The 18,794-nt window shown below is 33.1% G+C and overlaps 1 protein-coding gene across 1 annotated transcript; it reads right to left on the reverse strand.

The window, feature by feature from the left end:
- Nucleotides 1-4,107: 4,107 nt before the first annotated feature.
- LOC127848812 (coadhesin-like) lies at nt 4,108-12,057 on the reverse strand. Its single transcript, XM_052381448.1, has 7 exons — nt 11,913-12,057; nt 11,775-11,804; nt 11,438-11,551; nt 10,856-11,026; nt 10,462-10,632; nt 5,215-5,376; nt 4,108-4,523 (listed from the first exon to the last, which is right to left on the reverse strand). The coding sequence occupies exons 1-7, from the start codon at nt 12,040-12,042 to the stop codon at nt 4,123-4,125; spliced, it is 1,179 nt and encodes a 392-aa protein (XP_052237408.1). The 5' UTR covers nt 12,043-12,057; the 3' UTR covers nt 4,108-4,122.
- Between the last annotated feature and the right edge of the window lie 6,737 nt (nt 12,058-18,794).

Here is an 18,794-nt window from a genome sequence, read left to right on the forward strand (position 1 = left end):
AAAGGAATGGTTTATGTAGTTTGTTATTATTATTACTAGGATTATGATTATAATGTTTTTTATTTTTGTTTTAATTATAATCATTAATTTTATAAATATTGTTTTATTTCTGTTGTATTCTCTATTGTATTTTCTGAGTTTTTTGATGGTCATAGGTGCCTGATGAGTATTAGCCGGATGGCATATGTGGTCAGTTGACCGTTTGCGAAGGCCAGAGTGTGCTTGATGTTGATAAGCCAGTTGGCTTGTGTTAGATGACCGTACTTTCTTACAACGCATGTCCACATGGAATAAACAATATGTGCAAGTTTATTGTTTTGAAGTGCAGTAACTGGACAGTTCGAATGGTATATTAAATATTGAAGAACATAAAGATATCGTATATGTAGTATATTAATATTATTATTATGATTATGATGATTTTACTTTTTGTTAATGATTTTCATTAATTTTGAAAATATTGTTTTATTATATCTGTTTTATATATTTTTATATATGCCGGTTGGCATGTGGTCAGTTGACCGTTTGTGAAGGTCAGAGTGTGCCTGTTGTTGAATCGACAGTTAGCTTGTGTGGTCATTTGACCGTTTGTAAAGGCCAGAGTGTGCAAGATGTTTATTAGCCAGTTGGCTTGTGTGTTAATTTGACCGTTTGTGAAGGCCAGAGTGTGCCAGATGTTTATAAGCCAATTGGCTTGTGTGGTCATTTGACCGTTGTTGAAGGCCATAGTGTGCCGATTGTGGTTGAATCATATATTTGTGTTGCCTTTACAATATTGAGGTATTCAGTTTATGTTTTATATTAATTATAAGTTGTATTCTCTCTTTGTTTTATTCGAAAGTCCTGTCAAATACATATATGTATGTCTAAATAATTGGTTACATTACTTTTACGTTTATAATTTTGCAATTATAAAGTCGAAATTTAGTTTATTTTCAGTTCGGTTTTTATTCTATGTGAGATGGGATCTAAACACGAACGTATTCCTTTACTGAGAAAGACGATGGGTGTATTTTCATTTTCGTCTGAAGCAGCTAAGTTTTCTTGGATTGTTTTTTTCTCGTCTTTTACTTCATATTGTGTTTTAATGTGGATGGTTAAGTTGTGTTCATGTTTTCGAGACTCTCACTACCTGGAGATAGAACCTCCAGCATATTTATAGTTGTTGAAAAATTCGTCATAAATATATATATATATATATATATATATATATATATATATATATATATATATATATATATATATACAGTCCAACCTGTCAATAAAGACCACTCAAGGGATTTGGTCGTTGTGGTCTTTGTTCACAGGTGGTCTTTATTCGCAGGGTCGATCGAAACTTTGCAAAATATGCCAGTAGTTTTTTAACAGGTACCTTATCTATGTATGTGCTCTATTGTTTAAATGTTTGAATACTTATGCATGTATAATGAAATAAAGGATTGAAAACACAGTTTTGTTTTATATTTGTATATTTATTCGGGTTGTATTTCTATTCCCTTATGTTTTTATTATTTATTTAATTTATCATTTACTGTATAAATAACTATTGACATACATGTATACGTACATGTACATGTAATTCTACAAAGAACAAAGTACAAAATACACATAACATAGCAAACATTTATACATGAATCACTACTACACAACCAGTAAATGCACTAAGTCATTCACTGACGCGAATTCCGACTCACGCTTAGGGCGTTTACTTTCACAGTTTACGTTCTCCTCAAATTCGTCCATAATCTCATGTTTACGCTTTAAAATGCTCTGAATTTGAGTTTTTCCTACACCAAGATCACTAGCCACTCGTCTACAACTGTGTCCTTTACATAACAAACTAATGACCTTAACGCGTTCTTCCAACGTCAAGAACTTACGCTTGGAAGCCATGATGGTTAACTTGAACTGACAATTTACTTTTCTATAATCTATGAACGTCTTACTACGGAGAAATCTAAGAAGAGAATGACAATCAAAATGTTTGTCTTTAATAGGCATCGTAAATGATATGAAACCGTTAATTTCCTTAATGAGTTTATGAAAGCCACAAATTTGTCTTTGATATTTTCGGCAATTAGTACATTAATCGCGAGTCACTTAAATACAAAGGCAAATTTTTACACTTTTGACAAACTGTCAAATGCATAAAAGAAGCAGCCGACTACCAATTAGCAATGCATGCTAAATAAACAAACAACTGCTATCGAGTGCAATAAACTGTCACTTGCCAATATCTCCATAGCGACCGACGAGTCCACTGGTAAGATGTGTAGCACGTGACTACGCAGCGTCCTGGTGGCCATTTTGTGTTTTGAAAGTTGCGAAATCGTTGATTTTTATGATTGCAGTGGTCGTTGTAAGCTATCAAAATGGAGATTTGGGAATGTAAAAGGGTGGTCGTTGGTCTTTGTTCACAGGTGGGCTTTATTCGCAGGTTCAATATATAGTGAAATTGTTCGGGAGGAAATCGGTGTGGTCGTTATTGACTGTTGGTCGCTATTAACAGGCGGTCGTTCGGGCAGGTTGGACTGTATATATATATATATATATATATATATATATATTTCGGACTACGTATGATCTATCAACATTCTTTTAAGTGTTTTATGGATTGTATGGTTTGAGTGATTAGTTTGTTTCTTGTTGATGTCCGGGTGTGTACGGGATGCTTTTGATCGGTGTTTGTTATGTTAATTTGCGAAATGAAATGTACATGTTTTGTTAAAGAATACTTAATTTTTACAGTATAATAAAAGCTGCTTATTTGTAGATTTCTCTTAAATTAGAGGTTTCGGGAGGTAATGAAGGCACCTAGACACCGGGCTTGAGCAATGGGTCCTCATACGCCCCCTTGCCATTAAAAGAAAAAAGAAAGAAAAGGAAATAAGCAGTAGGGTTGCGTATCCCGCTCGCGGTTTTTACCTGAATCGTTTATTACTACCGATGATTGTATCGGGTGTACGTGAAGTCATGTACACCTCTTGATTGATGGAGGTGGATGAATCTTGCATAAAATAGCAGCTTCTCTAAACAAATTAATGTTTCACATTTGTAAATTTATAATATGTATGCAGCTTAACGTGATTGATGGGCATTGGGGGCGTCCTGTGTGTACTTTGGGCATCGGCAGGGATCAGTTTATTGAAATCGTAACTTGATTTTAGGTATATAATTGCCGTCGTTTATGAATAAATTTGCACTTTTTTACACGCCACACATGTGCATGTTAAAGTATTCATAATTACATGCCCTACATCATTTGAATAGTATCGTTTCAGTTTTTTAGACATCTTAACAAAGATGTTACATCGTTTACAGTCGTCTTGAGACTGAGCGTAGCTATTGAGGTCCATCTCCTTTTCACATGGAACACATACAGGCGTCAGAAGATTTGTTTGCAGTTATATGTTGAAAGTCCTGTCAAATACAAGCAATCAGTCCTTTTTGTCTTTGGGTTATTATTTGTATGATACTGATAATGATGAAGGATGATGAAGATATGGTTGATAATGATGAGGAGAATTTAATAGTATTTTGAGAGTAGAGAATAATAAATTAACTCATGAGTAACATGTATTTCTTTTTTTTAAGTATGTAGTTTCTGTTTTTTGTTAGTTCTCTATTTTGCATTGAATACTTTTTTTAAACTACATATACATGTGTTTGTACGTGATCAATATATGTATCCAAAGTGGCAAATGCATGGCTCCAATATGCTGATATTTTATTTAAATACTATGCCTGTTTCACGGGACGGACAATAGGCATGTTTAGGTAATTCGATGTCAAACGACAAAAAAATAGATGAATCAAAACAGATTTTATGCAAATTGTTCATTTGGTAAGCGAACAATCTCTCGCATCTGGGTTCGATTTGCATGCATAACAATTGTAGAAAAGGGATTATTTATATCCTTTAAGTGAATTTAATCATATCTGGAAACATTTTTTTATATTTAAAACAATTCATAAAATCCTTAAATATTTAGAGGAGCCTTTACCTATATTTGGTCTAAAACATAACAACAATTAACCGGAATTGTTCTAATCCATATCTATGAGTAAGGATAAACGATAATAATCATTGCGACGCATTTATTAATGCTGATTATGCTGTTTTCACAAGTGAACCAATGCTCCCGAAAACGAATTGTGTTTGTAAACATCATCTGTTAGGAGATGAGTGGACAATGTTGCTTTCACCCAAATCTGGTCTGAAGCATCAGCCTTGGTAAACGCCTTCATGGACACGCACGTATACATGTCCTGTACAAAAGACGTTTGTAACGTTTTCTTTTGATTAACAATTTCCAAGAATGCCCTAACATCTGGTGAAATGCAGAATTGAACTTCAAACGAATACAGTCCAGGGACTGACACAGTGAATCTGCCGGTTGCCGGGTCATAGCCTTGACCTTCGTTGACCTCCACCGCTCTGTAAACGACAGTCTGACCTTGTGATAGAGATAAAGATGCTGGTGATCGGGCGTAGAAGTATATCGTAGGGATCACCAACTCGTCTTAAAATAGAAGATGTATTCATTATAGTATTTGTTGTTTATTTGGCAAAAGGAGAGGTTGTTGCATAACCAATTAAAATTAAAATCTGAAACTAACTTGATGCAGACTTCAACAAATAGGATATATGGAAATTGTAAAAAAACGAGTTGTCTTGTTTTTCAAGAATAACACAAACGCAGCATTTTCAAAAATGTAAAACAACTTATAAACGATCAATATTTCAAAATGAATGAAAAAAATAGTGATATTTCATAATATGCAGAATGCTTAAATTATATACAAATAATACAAATATGAAGTTGACATTGCATGTGACTTCTCACTATCTAGAATACGTGTAATACGATACACGCAGTCCTGTTACACAACCAAAACAACAAAGAGACATAATTCAGATACGGCGATGCATGGTAAACTTTACACCGTCTCTCATCTCTGACATCAATGTGCGGTTAAAAAATCTGATTGCAGAAACTGCCTTTTATACAATAAATGCTGTTAAAAATAAAAATATACGAGTTAATAGAAGGTTTGTTTTACTTGGGAACTTTCCAAATAAAGTGTATAAGTGTACGTAACATGTTTAAAATAAGTACCACTAACTAAATAATTGGTAATGAGTACTTGACAACATGAACTATGGATTCGAGCATAACATTGTTGGATCATTCTGTGTTTGAATATACTTACATCTGTTTTCATTACATGATGTTTGGCACATCACATTTTGAACATCAGTCCCAACACAGAAATTATGCATGTCAGTCGTTCCACTGCAGTTCCTATACCGCTCCCTGAGGCCATAACCACACGTGTCTGAACAAGAGCTCCAGGATCCCCAATCCGTCCAAGCTAAAAAAACAACATTAAAATAAAATTGACTTATATAATGAGTATGTTTACTTCATTGCCATGTCATGTAAGACTAGTAATTCTAGAAAGACATAGAAACAAATGACATTTCCAATTGATAACATACAATTTATATTAATTGGTATAAATCGTCCTTATTCTTGTTATCAACACATTTCGTTCGATGGTAAAATGTTATCAAGCAAATGCGGACAACTCTCGTAACGTTTTACAATGCACCGTTTTATTAAAAAAGCATCATGCAGACTTAGTTTAGGAAAAAATTAGATAAGGACATCAGTCGGGTTTTACTTTAAGAACATATGGGTTCATTTATTGAGTGATAAGCAGAAGCACTTGGCTATACAAGACAATAATTGTTTATGTCAGTTGGTATATTTGGTATATTTGGTAACTAGTTTATTTGATTCTTAATTTCCTTTAAATTAAAGTTGCTTACACCCATTGTATGTTTATTTTATGTTTACATATATATTTATCTTCCTCGGATTTATTTCTATTTATTTATATTTAAAAATATGAAAACATGTATTATGTTATAGATATAATGACATTAAAGAGTGCTACAAGGGGAAAAAGTAGATTAGTATAACTGTTAGGCCATCCTTAAAAAATGTTCGCTTGGAATAACCCGACCAACTTTATATCAGGTTAGTGTTTTTGTTTGGATTGAATATGTCTTTAACCTAGATATTTGGGGACGATCAGAACAATTGCGAATGTACTGCACAACGGACATTATATCTAGTCTGCGCGGCGCATGGTAAACTTCACACCGGTTTTAAGTTCTAAATCATGTTGACATAAAAAGTTGCCTAATTGTTATTAATTTTTCAAGGAAAACGATACATGCACCGTGAATTTAAATAATATATTTGCATATAAGTAAAGATTTAAAATTAAAGTGGCATAAGAAGACATAATGCTTCCGTTTAATTTTTATATCACAGACGCAGCGAAATACATTTTACTCGCTTGTTCAAAATTAATCGAGGAAAACCGCAAGATCATTACAAAGTAAAACAGCTGCTTATAGTACATTCGTGTGCAAAAAACAAACAAGTACGGACTTTAATACAAATTTGTTCTAGCTAAATCAGGGAGAGTTGATCGGTATATCCCAATCGAACAATGTTTAAAGTATGGCTTCATATATTTAGTTCACTAAAGCGTCCGCCATGACTTAGATGCAAAATAATTAGAATATGCGCTTACTTTAAACTACCTTTTGGAAAACACAATGTTATTTACTTGCACAAACTGGCATTAAGCAGATCTCGTAGTTTATGTTGGATTTGGTGGAATATCGATTATAATTCACGAGTGATCATAGAAAATAATATGTTCACGAATGGCGCAGCCACGAGTGAAAATATATATTTTCTATGATCACGACATAACTGAATCCAACAAATATCCTCTATGTATTACAATTCCCATAGTTCTAGTTGTGTGTTTAATTATATATCTAAAGGAAACACTTTTTAAGAAAATAAACAAACACGTAATATGTTCCGATAATTGCTCCAAAAATAATTTGGGGAAGATATTTGACAGAATTATCCAATTTGTACTGGCATGTTATTTAAAAAATCACAAAATAAACTATTGAATGATATAGAAGGGTAAAACAATTAAAGTGAGCGTAAAGACTGTGTGTTAATCAATGTATGCGCAAAGATGAGTGAAATTCATGTATACGCAAAGATGATTAAAAATGTATCCGCAAAGAGCAACTAGTGGAACAAAGGATTGACCAGGCTTAACTATGCTTCGAACATACAAACGACATTTGACGGGTCTTAAGAACTTTATTTATATTCCACTGTATATATAGAAAAAAGACTACAAAGCTTTCAGGAGTGCACTTTATATTACATTTCAGCTATGATTGATGAAGTTCTCTATTCATCACTGCTACAGAATCGGTAATTAGTGTCTTTGCGCTTGTATAGCTTCGTTCAATTTTGATTCCATAAGCGGGTGCAATTTTACAATGATTAACACTTTAAATCATGAGTTAAAGGGATACGTTTAACATTTAACAGTCTTGCTCAGGCACTGTGATCCTAAATACTTAAAAAGAATGTATTGTTGATTTTATTAACTTGAATACCTGTTCTTGATTTATTCCATGCTTATAAGGTTGAATATTTTAAGTCTTAGCGGAAACAACGTCAATGAAGTTGACATTGCATGTGACTTCCCACTATCTAGAATACGTGTAATATGATAAACGCAGTCCTCTTAAACAACCAAAACAACAAAGAGACATAATTCAGATTCTGCGCGATGCATGGTAAACTTTACAATGTCTCTCATCTCTGACATCAATGTGCGGTTAAAAAATCAGATTGCAGAAACTGCCTTTTATATAATAAAGTTTATAAGTGTACGTAACATGTTTTAAATAATTACCGCTAACTAAATAATCGGTAATAAGTACTTGACAACATGAACTATGGATTCGAGCATAACATTGTTGGATCATTCTGTCTTTGAATAAACTTACATCTTTTTTCATTACATGATGTTTTGCACATCACATTTTGAACATCAGACCCAACACAGGAATTCTGCATGTCAGACGTTCCACTGCAGCTCCTATAGCGCTCCCTTAGGCCATAACCACAGGTGTCAGAACAAGAGCTCCATGATCCCCAAGCTGTCCAAGCTTAAAAACAACATTAAAATAAAATTGACTTATATAATGATTATGTTTACTTCATTGGCATGGCATGTAAGACTAGTAATTTTAGAAAGACATAGAAAAAAATGACATTTCCAATTGATAACATACAATTTATCTTAATAGTTAAAAATCGTCATTATTCTTATTATCAATACATTTCGTACGATGGTTAATGTAATGAAGTTCAAGCGGACAACTCTCGTAAAATATAACAATGCACCTTTTAATTAAAAAAGCAACATGCAGACTTAGTTTAGGAAAAAGTTAGATAAGGACATCAGTCGGGTTTTACTTTAAGAACATATGGGTTCATTTATTGAGTGATAAGCAGAAGCACTTGGCTATACAATACAATAATTGTTTATGTCAGTTGGTATATTTGGTAACTAGTTTATTTGATTCTTAATTTCCTTTAAATTAAAGTTGCTTACACCCATTGTATGTTTATTTTATGTTTACATATATATTTATCTTCCTCGGATTTGTTTCTATTATTTATATTTAAAAATATGAAAACATGTATTACATGTATTTTAGGGCTCACACGGGTCAAAAATATTCTTCGGGTCGGGTCGGCGGCTCAAAATTAAAATACCCGATAAAATTCGGGTCGGGTCAGATAATACTTAAAATAAAACTACATTTACTGTCATAGCATGTTTAAGATTTCTTCAATATTCAACGGTTTGTCAAGTATAATGTTTAGAATGTTATAATTTTTATTGTTTTGATTTATTTAATTATGAATAAAAAACTGAACTGCATAAACAAATTAATTAAGTTTACACAACGTTGTTGAATTAATCAGCAAACGTAAGTATTACTTGGAATAGCGATCAAAAGTGCTTGCACAGGAAAAACAACCTGTCAAGCTAAAAAAAAGCTTGTCTTATTTTGAGGAGAGAAGCCAAAATAATTTTCACTGTAAGCTCTAACTGCATTTTTTTACTTTGAAGTCAATATATTTTAAAATACAAATTTCGGTTTTTAACGTGACTATTTTGGAATCTGAATAACAAATTAAACTCGACTTTTATGCCTTTGGTGCGTCACTTCTATTCATTTATGCTTACCCGGTATTTGTAATAACAGAACTGCTTAAACAGATAAAAGGTAGTGATTTTACTTCACTTGTTTAAAAGAGATGGTTTGACTACACGTTCAACATGCAATCTTGTACTTCGTAGCTTGCGACCCGAACCGGTATCGTTCGCAGAAACTTTGACCCGGATTCGCGGGTATTTTTTTGACCCACGGATTCAGATTTTTTCGGGTACCCGTTTGAGCACTAATGTACGTTATTCGATATAATGACATTAAAGAGTGCTACAAGGGGTAAGAATAGGCTAATATGACTGTCAGGCCTTCCGTAGAAAATGCTTGGAATAACCCGACCAACTTCATATCAGGTTAGTGTTTTAGTTTCGATTGAATATGGCTTTAACCTAGATATTTTGGGACTGAATAGAACAATTGCGAATGTACTGCACAACGGAAATTATATTAGTAATAAATACGTGTATATATTTTATTAAATTGCAACATGTAACACACTTGATTATGGTTGTAAGTGGTATTGCTTAATGTGTATTTCTTTCTCATTTTTGATGTTTGACAAGAATGTTTTTGCCTGAATTTGTATGCCAAAATGCACGCTATAACGTCAGTCGATGTGTGTTGAAAACAATAATACAATGAGGAGGAATATATCACAATCCCCCTTCTAATGTCTTAGTGGAAACAACGTCTTTGAATTTGACATTGCATGTGGCTTCCCATCATCTAGAATACGTGTAATAGGTTAACCGCATTCCGTTACACAACCAAAACAACAAAGATAAATAATTCAGATTCTGCGCGGTGCATGGTAAACTTTACAGCGGTTATATGTCACAAATCATGTTGAACTAAATTGTTGCCTAAAATGAATCTGTGTTATTAATTTGTTAAGGATAAACGATACATACACCGTGAATTTATATAATATATTTGCATTTAGTTAATGGTTGCAAATAAAAGTGGCAAAGGAAGATATAAAGTTTCCGTATTATTTTCTTATAAGACAGACGCAGCTAAATATATTTTACTCGCTTGATAACAGTTAATCGAGGAGGACCGCAAGATCGTCATAAAGTATAACAGCTGCCTATAGTGAAATCGAGGGCAAAAAACATACAAGTACGGACACTTAAACAAATGTTGGCCGGCGCAATAAGGGAGAGTTGATCGTTATATCCCAAACGAACAATTTGTAAAGTATGGCTTCATATATTTAGTTCACTAAAGCGTCCGCCATGCAATGACTAAGATGCAAAATAACTAAAATATGCGCTTACTTTAAACTGTCTTTTGGAAAACTAAATGTTATTTACTTGCACAAACTGGCTTTGAGCAGATCTCGTAGTTAATGTTGTCTCCAAAGCAATGGTTTCCGTCCCTTGAAGGCCAGGGATTATCGCAAGCTCGGTCACGTCTCCTCAGACCCGTTCCGCACGTGACACTGCACGACCCCCATTCAATCCACGCGCTCCAAGCCCCATGGGCTATATATTACATAACTCGTTTAGCATTCAATGAGTTGCACCAAAAGCGTCTTATTTGATAATTAAATGAAGTGTGTACAATGTGATACATTTCATCTTCACACCAACTAAGATGTGAAGTGAATGGTAATTTAAAAACAAAAAAACATTAGTTAATTATGTGTGAGGTTGTTGTGTATTTCTCATTGACTCATCGAACGACCAATAGATAGATTCGCCTTACTTGGACAACTGTTGAGAAGACAGTCTGCATTGTTTAAAGAAGGACCCTGACAATCCTCTCCTCCATTGAGAGGTTTTGGGTTGTTACACTGTCTGGTCCTCGTCATTGTTCCGTTGCCACATGTAACGTCACAGATCCCAAAAGCGCCCCACATTGACCATCCGCCGTTGACTATGAACAGCAATACATGTATATACCATTGTCCATTATATAACACTAGCATTGCAACTGACTAATTGTCGTGTAAAATGATGCCAAGAAGTACAGCTTTGACTTATATATATCGTATTATGGAGACAAAAACATCACGTAAGGTTGACAAAAATGATGTCAACACGATGTATGTGATTTGAGTTGAATTTACGACTTGGATCAATATAATTACAAGACTCGCGTTTTAAAGACATATTGCTTTCTTATAAATAAGACATAACATTTGCAATGAAGTAGTACTCCCCGTTGTGACCTGTATAAAAGAGCTCCTATAATTCTTATACAAACCCATTTTTCAAACATTTCAAACATATCAGTCGTTATTATACGATATTCTACAAAATTGTTTATGCGTATTCAGATACTTACCTACGTTGCATAATCCGCAGAATTTGCGACATATCTGGTATGCATTATGGTGGTCATTACAAACTCCGTAAGTTGTATTGAATACATCGCAGCTTTGAGCCTGGTCAACGCATGCTTTACATGATTAAACATGAGGTTATTAATATTCGCAGCAATCTAAGCAATAACAAGTGTATACAGGTATGATATATAGGTTTTACTTAACTAAAAACTAATAATTCAACCATTTATATGATACGATAATTAAATCTAAAATGTATGTATAAAATACAACATACACATGTTGCATACTTTCTATTCAGACAACATAATCTTCACAATTATTTTCAGAACTTACCATATGTAGGGGTCGTGTCCAGCAGAAAACCTGAAACAGATTTAATATGACTTCCTGAATGACGCTGTTATTTAAAAAGCAAAAGAAAAACACTTAATCCATTGATAAACAATAACAATTCATACCACATTCATTTACCTGACGAAGGGCAGCAGTATAAAACGATCACGCAGACGAAACCTGAAAGTGATACGTAAATCAAGCACACTATCAATACAATTGTATTAGCGCAATGAATTATGGAAAATATATATTTTCGCAATAGCATTAACAGAAATATTTTACATGCAGTTAATGTGTTAATGTTATATATCATATATGACGTTCTAAACAAATCTTAAATGGCATTTTTACAACGTTTTATTTCACTTAATGATTAAATATGAAATTAATTCATATTGATGTTAATCACGTTTATAAACCGTTTAAACAAACCATTAATGAAATAATAAGCCATGACTCGATCTCCAAAAGTTTGCTTACACTATAATCTTGCTACATGGGCGCAACACTACTTATATAGTTTTACTGTTATCTTGCCTAGTCATTGTCGAATTTGCGTAACCAGACGAAATAGCAATGAACGTAATAAATAATTTATTAAAATAAATATAGATATGGACCGGCATGTTGGCTTGTTAAGCATTCTTTATTGGTAATCATTCTAAGCCTTACATGCTTTTATGATGATTTTGTAACAGACACACTTTGTCCCTGTTGTTTAATAATCGTGATGCTTGATAGATAACAGTTATAAATGATAACCCGTATTGGATATACACAGACGTTTAAGACGTACATGCCTTTCACAGCCTAGGTTACAAATACTTAGACAAATACATTTCTTATATCATTATAAATTAATCACACCGCAAGTGTCTACAATGACGTTCCTAGTTGATTGATACAAATAGCAGGCTGACATTACCGGCATCCGAGTTATACGTTGTTATGTTTGGACGACATAACTTATAGCATGTTATAATGTACCTGATTTCACGACTTGCACCGAATATACTTTACATAGGCGTTTTTTAAAATAATTAATTAAGTATTTTTCAGTATAAGAGTGCTTGCACAATGTAAACACATCATATTAATAAAATGTCATCGCGTGTCATCTTTATTACACCTTAATGTTTAAGATTGTTAATGATATATTCTTGTTGAAAAGTACTTTGTGTGTCAATATGTATTGACTATATCATATATGAGTGATGTTATCGCAGAAATATGGCTAGCATTTAGTTTTAACGGTTACTTTTTTGTTGTAGATTTTTAATTCGTTTGTCGGACACATATCAATGTTGGTTATATACGCATGTAATTAAATATTTCCATGTGCTTAATAACGTTTCTCTAGCAAAGTGATTGTAATCAAATTACACATGCCAGGATCCGCGTTTCAGGACACTTCGAACAATTCCTCATACTGGTTATTTAAAACCAATATTTACTTTAGTTCGATTGCATCGAAAGCCTATATCTTAAAGAAACGCTCTCGAGTCCGTTTCCTGGGCCTAAAACCGGTCTTTGGTGTCCTTGGGGGAGATCGAGAGAACGCTCCCCGACCCCGTGACCTCGATAGGCGGACACCGTATCAATTACGCCACGGCGAACATATTGCTAGTTAAATTTGTTTATGCTAAAAACTCACGATCGAAAAGAAAAAGCAGATTTCTGCGGCCCATGATCATACTGTTGCAATTTGCTATATATTTGTATTCACGTTGTAGATTTACAAGTCTTACATCGGACTTGTTTCTTAAAACCTTTCGGATCATATTATAAAAAAATAATGTGACTACGTTTATAATTATAACGTTTCACATGTTTATTGTGAATTATATCAAGACTAACTTGATTTCGTTAAAACAAATCCAGCGACTATTATAAAGGTTCAAATGCACTAAAGTTTTTCATGTTTATTTAACTTACTAATCCGTAATATGCACGTCTAAATACGTACACAATACTCTGCATCCATACTTAATCATGAGAAAGAACATCTAGTGATATTAGGATATTAGGAGTTGTTACTTCCAAAACAGTTGAAACATGAATTTGTAAAAGAAGTGATCATCCATCTGTTTTGTGTTCCTGCAAAATCATTATCATTATTGAAATTGAATAAAAAAGTGATGCAATATGTTAACATTAAATAAAGTATATTTATATGCGAACTGTTTTAAATTTTTAAATTTGCAGACTTTTTTGTTATAGGTTTTGCGCTGGATGAACTCAATCCCAACCTTCAAGGTTTATTTTTACATGATACGTGTAAATGTCATATGAAACAACGTTCGCAATCCTAATAAAAACTTAACCATAAAGTCGTTCAATTTATGTTCATGCAATTATGCAACGGAGCAAATGAAGAATGCATTTACAGGTAAAATGATAACATTTTCCTGTGCATGTGTATGCCTATGGAAGGGAATTTCCCAAGTACATTCATGCTGATAAATGTCAATCTTATTTAAATACAGACCATGCATGCTGTGAAATGACATTCTTATTTTAACTACTGTAATATGCTTTCTGATACATGGTAGTTCTAATTGCATTTTGCCCAGTTACATTTGCTGTGTAAGCACTTCATCCAATTGTCACATATTGATAAGTTTAGAATTACGTCGTATTTATCTTTACTTCGATAGTGGTATTGACAACTGCGGTTAAACGTTTTGAATTTGTATTAATGCTAATTTAAACGGCGTTCTTTGATTGACTATGAGCATTTGGTAATTTTGCAACTGAATTTAACTAGCTTTTAATATCTTTATTGATTACTTCTTAAGTCGATTGCTAGTGCGTCTCTGATTTAGAGTTCAACGTTGAAGCACGTTTATCAAAATGTGTAAAGTGTTGTGAGTTATGCAAATAATTACTTATACTCGTTTACAGAAAGTTAGGTTTAATCGTAATGTTTCAAATGCACCACTTGGATTATTTTGTTATTTGTTTTTGTTTACGTTTCTTACCAGGTGTATGTACGACTAGATAAGTACGTCATACATTGTACATAAACTTAATAATGAGTAAGAACATTAAGTGGCATGAGTATTTTCTACTTTCAGAAACTTGAATTTGTACAAGAAGTGACCATCAAACCCACAACACTGCATAATGTTATAGCGTTCAAATAACAATGGTCATGTTCTTAAAATTTTGGACTGAAATTTGTTGGGTGTAAAACTTGTTGAGGCTGAATTATTAAATATGCAAATGCACAACTTTGTATCATAAAGCACAACGCCTACTAGTGTGAATATATGAGTTAAAAAAGTGTTGTCGTACTCTGTCGGACAATATTGTATTTGCAAAAAGTTTAATTAAGTGTTGCAATTTATAAATTCATTGTATGCGATCAATTCAAATGAAAAGTTTATAGAGAAAACATGTTTCAGGTACATGATGGATTTGTCTGATGTTTATTTTTCAGTCAAAGGTAAATCATCTTATCTCTCCACACACCACTATGTCTTAAATATGTTATATGTTCTTGTAGAATCATAATTGTTATTATAATTAAAGAATATTGACATGCAATGTGTTAAAATGTTAAAACGTTTATTTATCTGCGAACAGTTTTAGAGTGATGTGTTTAGATTTTTTCTTGTCATTAGGTTTTGTGCTGCATGAACTCAATCGCACCATTCAATGTTCATTCTAAAGTGTTACTGATTCTTTTGTATGGCACATAATACAAATGACATCAATACAAATGTAACCACCAAGGCGTTCATTGAACGCTCATGCAAAGATATAAATATTCATATATAACCGTATAACAATATAATGTAAATATGTTACAAACTTTTAACAAACAAGATACGTGGCCTATTCTCAAGAAAAAACGAGTAATTTTTAATTCAGTATTTGATGTTTTTTTTAAAGCAGTAAGAGGTTGACTTCTAATAGGCGACTGGATTGTAACTCGTCAATACCCTGATAACGATATGAAGACTATGTCAAACATAACATGAGGAATACACCATGTATTGACAAGGCGAAATAACTGAAGTTAAAAATTATTAATTCATTTCCATTAACAGGGATTGATATCATGCAAATTCATCGAATTTGTTCTAGCAATAATAAATGTTTGGTAAAAAAACATGTATAGCCTACAAATGATTGAGGCCCATGAGGAATTAAAAAAACCCACAAGCTTCGTATTAAATGGTTTGTTTTTGTGTGCTTCAACTGAGTATCAAATTTAGCCAGATATTCCGTAAAAACAACTACCGGCTAAGTTAAACATACCGGCGGATGTCTTTTAATCTGTATCGTGTCATATCGTCGGAGATGAAAGAGCAACATGTCTTGATTATGTAGATGACATCTGTATCTGATTGCGCATATACTATACACTCACTGTTTTGCTTTATGTTACACATAAACCTAGGTTCGGGTAGTAATGTCTCAATTTCAAAATGCTTATTGATCCTAAATACAGTCTTGGAATTGTGCAGGTGACAACACAGGAAATGGCATTGCAGTCGTTGTCGTCTTTCGGTAGAAAAGTTGGAAATACCATAGGATTACCATATCTCTGAATCCCTCTTGACAATGAGCTCTGATGTACTGTTATATTAATCAAATCAATACAATTAATCTTTCCTTTTTATTTTAATCCTTCAATAAGACGGGTGTCACACATGTGTAACACTTTAATACAATATATACGTTTGTTATTTCAAGAACTTCTAAGGAACTCGTTTATCGAAGGCAGAAACGTGACTCATGTGGATTATTTTAGTGGCAACCTCGTCATAGCACAAAGTGTTTGGTAAGAGCATGTGTGATCGCACTGAGTCCGTCGTCGTGCGTTTTGCTACGTGCGCCTTCAATCCCTAGACAAAAGTTCGTCTAAACCGCAAGGCAAACTTGTATGCGATTTGGCAGGATCTGAATTTTAGTGATGCTCTACAAATGTTATGTAAATTGTTCCGGTCTGTCGCATAAATATGTGACCTTTCAAAAAGTTAATTTTTCTGTGACAAAGATATGAATGATTCCCTTCAGTGTATACTTAAGTCTCGAGAACCTAAAATATATTTTGTAAATCAATATTTTGATCATTATCTCCTCCTCCAAAGTACAAATGGATTTTTACAAGATTTAATAAAAGTCATGTTCTGAAGGCCATGGGCGTTTATTACATTGTCATTATGGTGTACGCATAACTTGGGTTTTCGTGGCAAGTAATAGCAAAAATGTTAATTTAAGAAATCTAATTAATGCCAATCGGATTCAATTCAAATATAGCGTAAATAGTTCATATGTGTATTGTGAATGGTGTTGTCTTAATGTGAAAAGGTTTGTTCCTTTCATGCACGGCAAAGGTATGAATGTCGAATTAAGATATGAGTACTATATAGAAACTTAACATAATAGTTGTTATAACACTGTTGGACCGGTACAGTTACGTGTTTACTTCCAAAGATTGTATCAACATGAGTTGGAAAATACGCTGATGCCCCTTATGTGACAAAGCTAATAGTAAATGAAATATATAACATTCAGGAATTAACACATCAATTGTCTATATTCTCCCATTACAAATAATTGTATTAAAAGCCCCAATCAATACTAAATGCATTTAGTAAAATCGGTAGAGGCGTTCAATGTTGAATAAGTCTTCAAATGGGTAAATTGCTTGAATTTGGATGACTTTGTAATTGAGACTTTTTTCTTCTTACCTCCAGAGTTGCTGTAACAAACGAAGTACTAATATGTGTACCCGATTGAGAATATATGGGAGGTCGGAGTTTAAATACCTTACCCTGACTAGGTTATTATATATTGTTAATACTATTTATATGCTTTTTACTTAAACTATGTTTCGCGTTGTCGTTAACACTTAAGTACGTAAGAACCGGCAGTTGTGATGTTTATCATTAAACGACTAATACTAAACGCATATGATTGGTCAAATTGAGTATACGACAAGACCAATTATGTTTTATTTAACCACACACATACGTGAACCTTCACGTTCAAGTAAAACAACATATACTGTAAGAGAACTGAGAAATGGCTATAGCAAACTCTAACCAAGTGTGAGATTTAAAGTGAGTCTGCAATTCAAAAGCCACTTGAATCAATGCTTTTTAAGATCACAATGAACAGATTTTAGACATTACTGCCGCATATTATCGTCATGCGAGTCATTTCCAAAAATCACTGTGTTGGATCTAGTGCAGTATTGTTAACTGTTATAAATAGCGTTTACATAAATAAAAATTACATGACACTGCATTGGTGCAATGTAAGGTTTTATATAAGGCTGCGTCTACCTATACCGATCTGATATTGATCACCGCAAAACAAGCAGCACTCTCAAACGAAATCATAATGATGTACAATATTTACATCAAATATGCATTGTTTGTGCGATATTTTATGTTGTTTAGCACTTCAATTGTTCACGTACGTCCTTTTTTTATAAGGGCGATATACATAAGCTCGTGCATTCTATTCCCTTCTTTGTTCAAGTAATCACGATTTGAAATGAAATACTAAGTATCGTCCAAAGAGACATTTGTTGTCTATGGTTTATACGGACTTATTTTTAATTGCTATATGGATATTACTAACTTCTATAATTGGTACATTTCATTTATTCCTTGCAACTAACTTGTACATCGTATGTACGACTAGGTCAGTACGACACATATTATACACATTACAAAAGACATCTGTTGATATTAATTAAAATTAGAGGTTGCCACTTTTGAAACAACGTTCTCGCAATGCCGCATTTCGTAATATGCCATAATGATTATGTTATACAAGTAGTTGAAAATGCGGCATTATTTGTTCTTATAGTAATATTAATTATATATACACATCTTTATATAATAGAAACGATACGTGCATAATATATGTATTCTTCTACGGACAGGTTTTTGTCAGACAGACATGCATACATTAATGCATACAAATAATGCTTTTAAAATGATGACTGTACGAAAGACGTTATTTTGTTCATATGCGGAACGGCATTATTAT

Source organism: Dreissena polymorpha, chromosome 10 (assembly GCF_020536995.1).
Source record: "Dreissena polymorpha isolate Duluth1 chromosome 10, UMN_Dpol_1.0, whole genome shotgun sequence".
Taxonomy (NCBI): Eukaryota; Metazoa; Mollusca; class Bivalvia; order Myida; family Dreissenidae; genus Dreissena; species Dreissena polymorpha.

Bases quoted from the DNA above. Each gene is read 5' to 3' on its own strand.
- LOC127848812 (XM_052381448.1), bottom strand. From the start codon at position 12,042: ATGCTATTGCGAAAATATATATTTTCCATAATTCATTGCGCTAATACA. The intron at 11,805-11,912 runs GTAAATGAATGT...AATCTGTTTCAG, and splicing joins ATACTGCTGCCCTTCGTCAG to GTTTTCTGCTGGACACGACC. The intron at 11,552-11,774 runs GTAAGTTCTGAA...AATCATGTAAAG, and splicing joins GGACACGACCCCTACATATG to CATGCGTTGACCAGGCTCAA.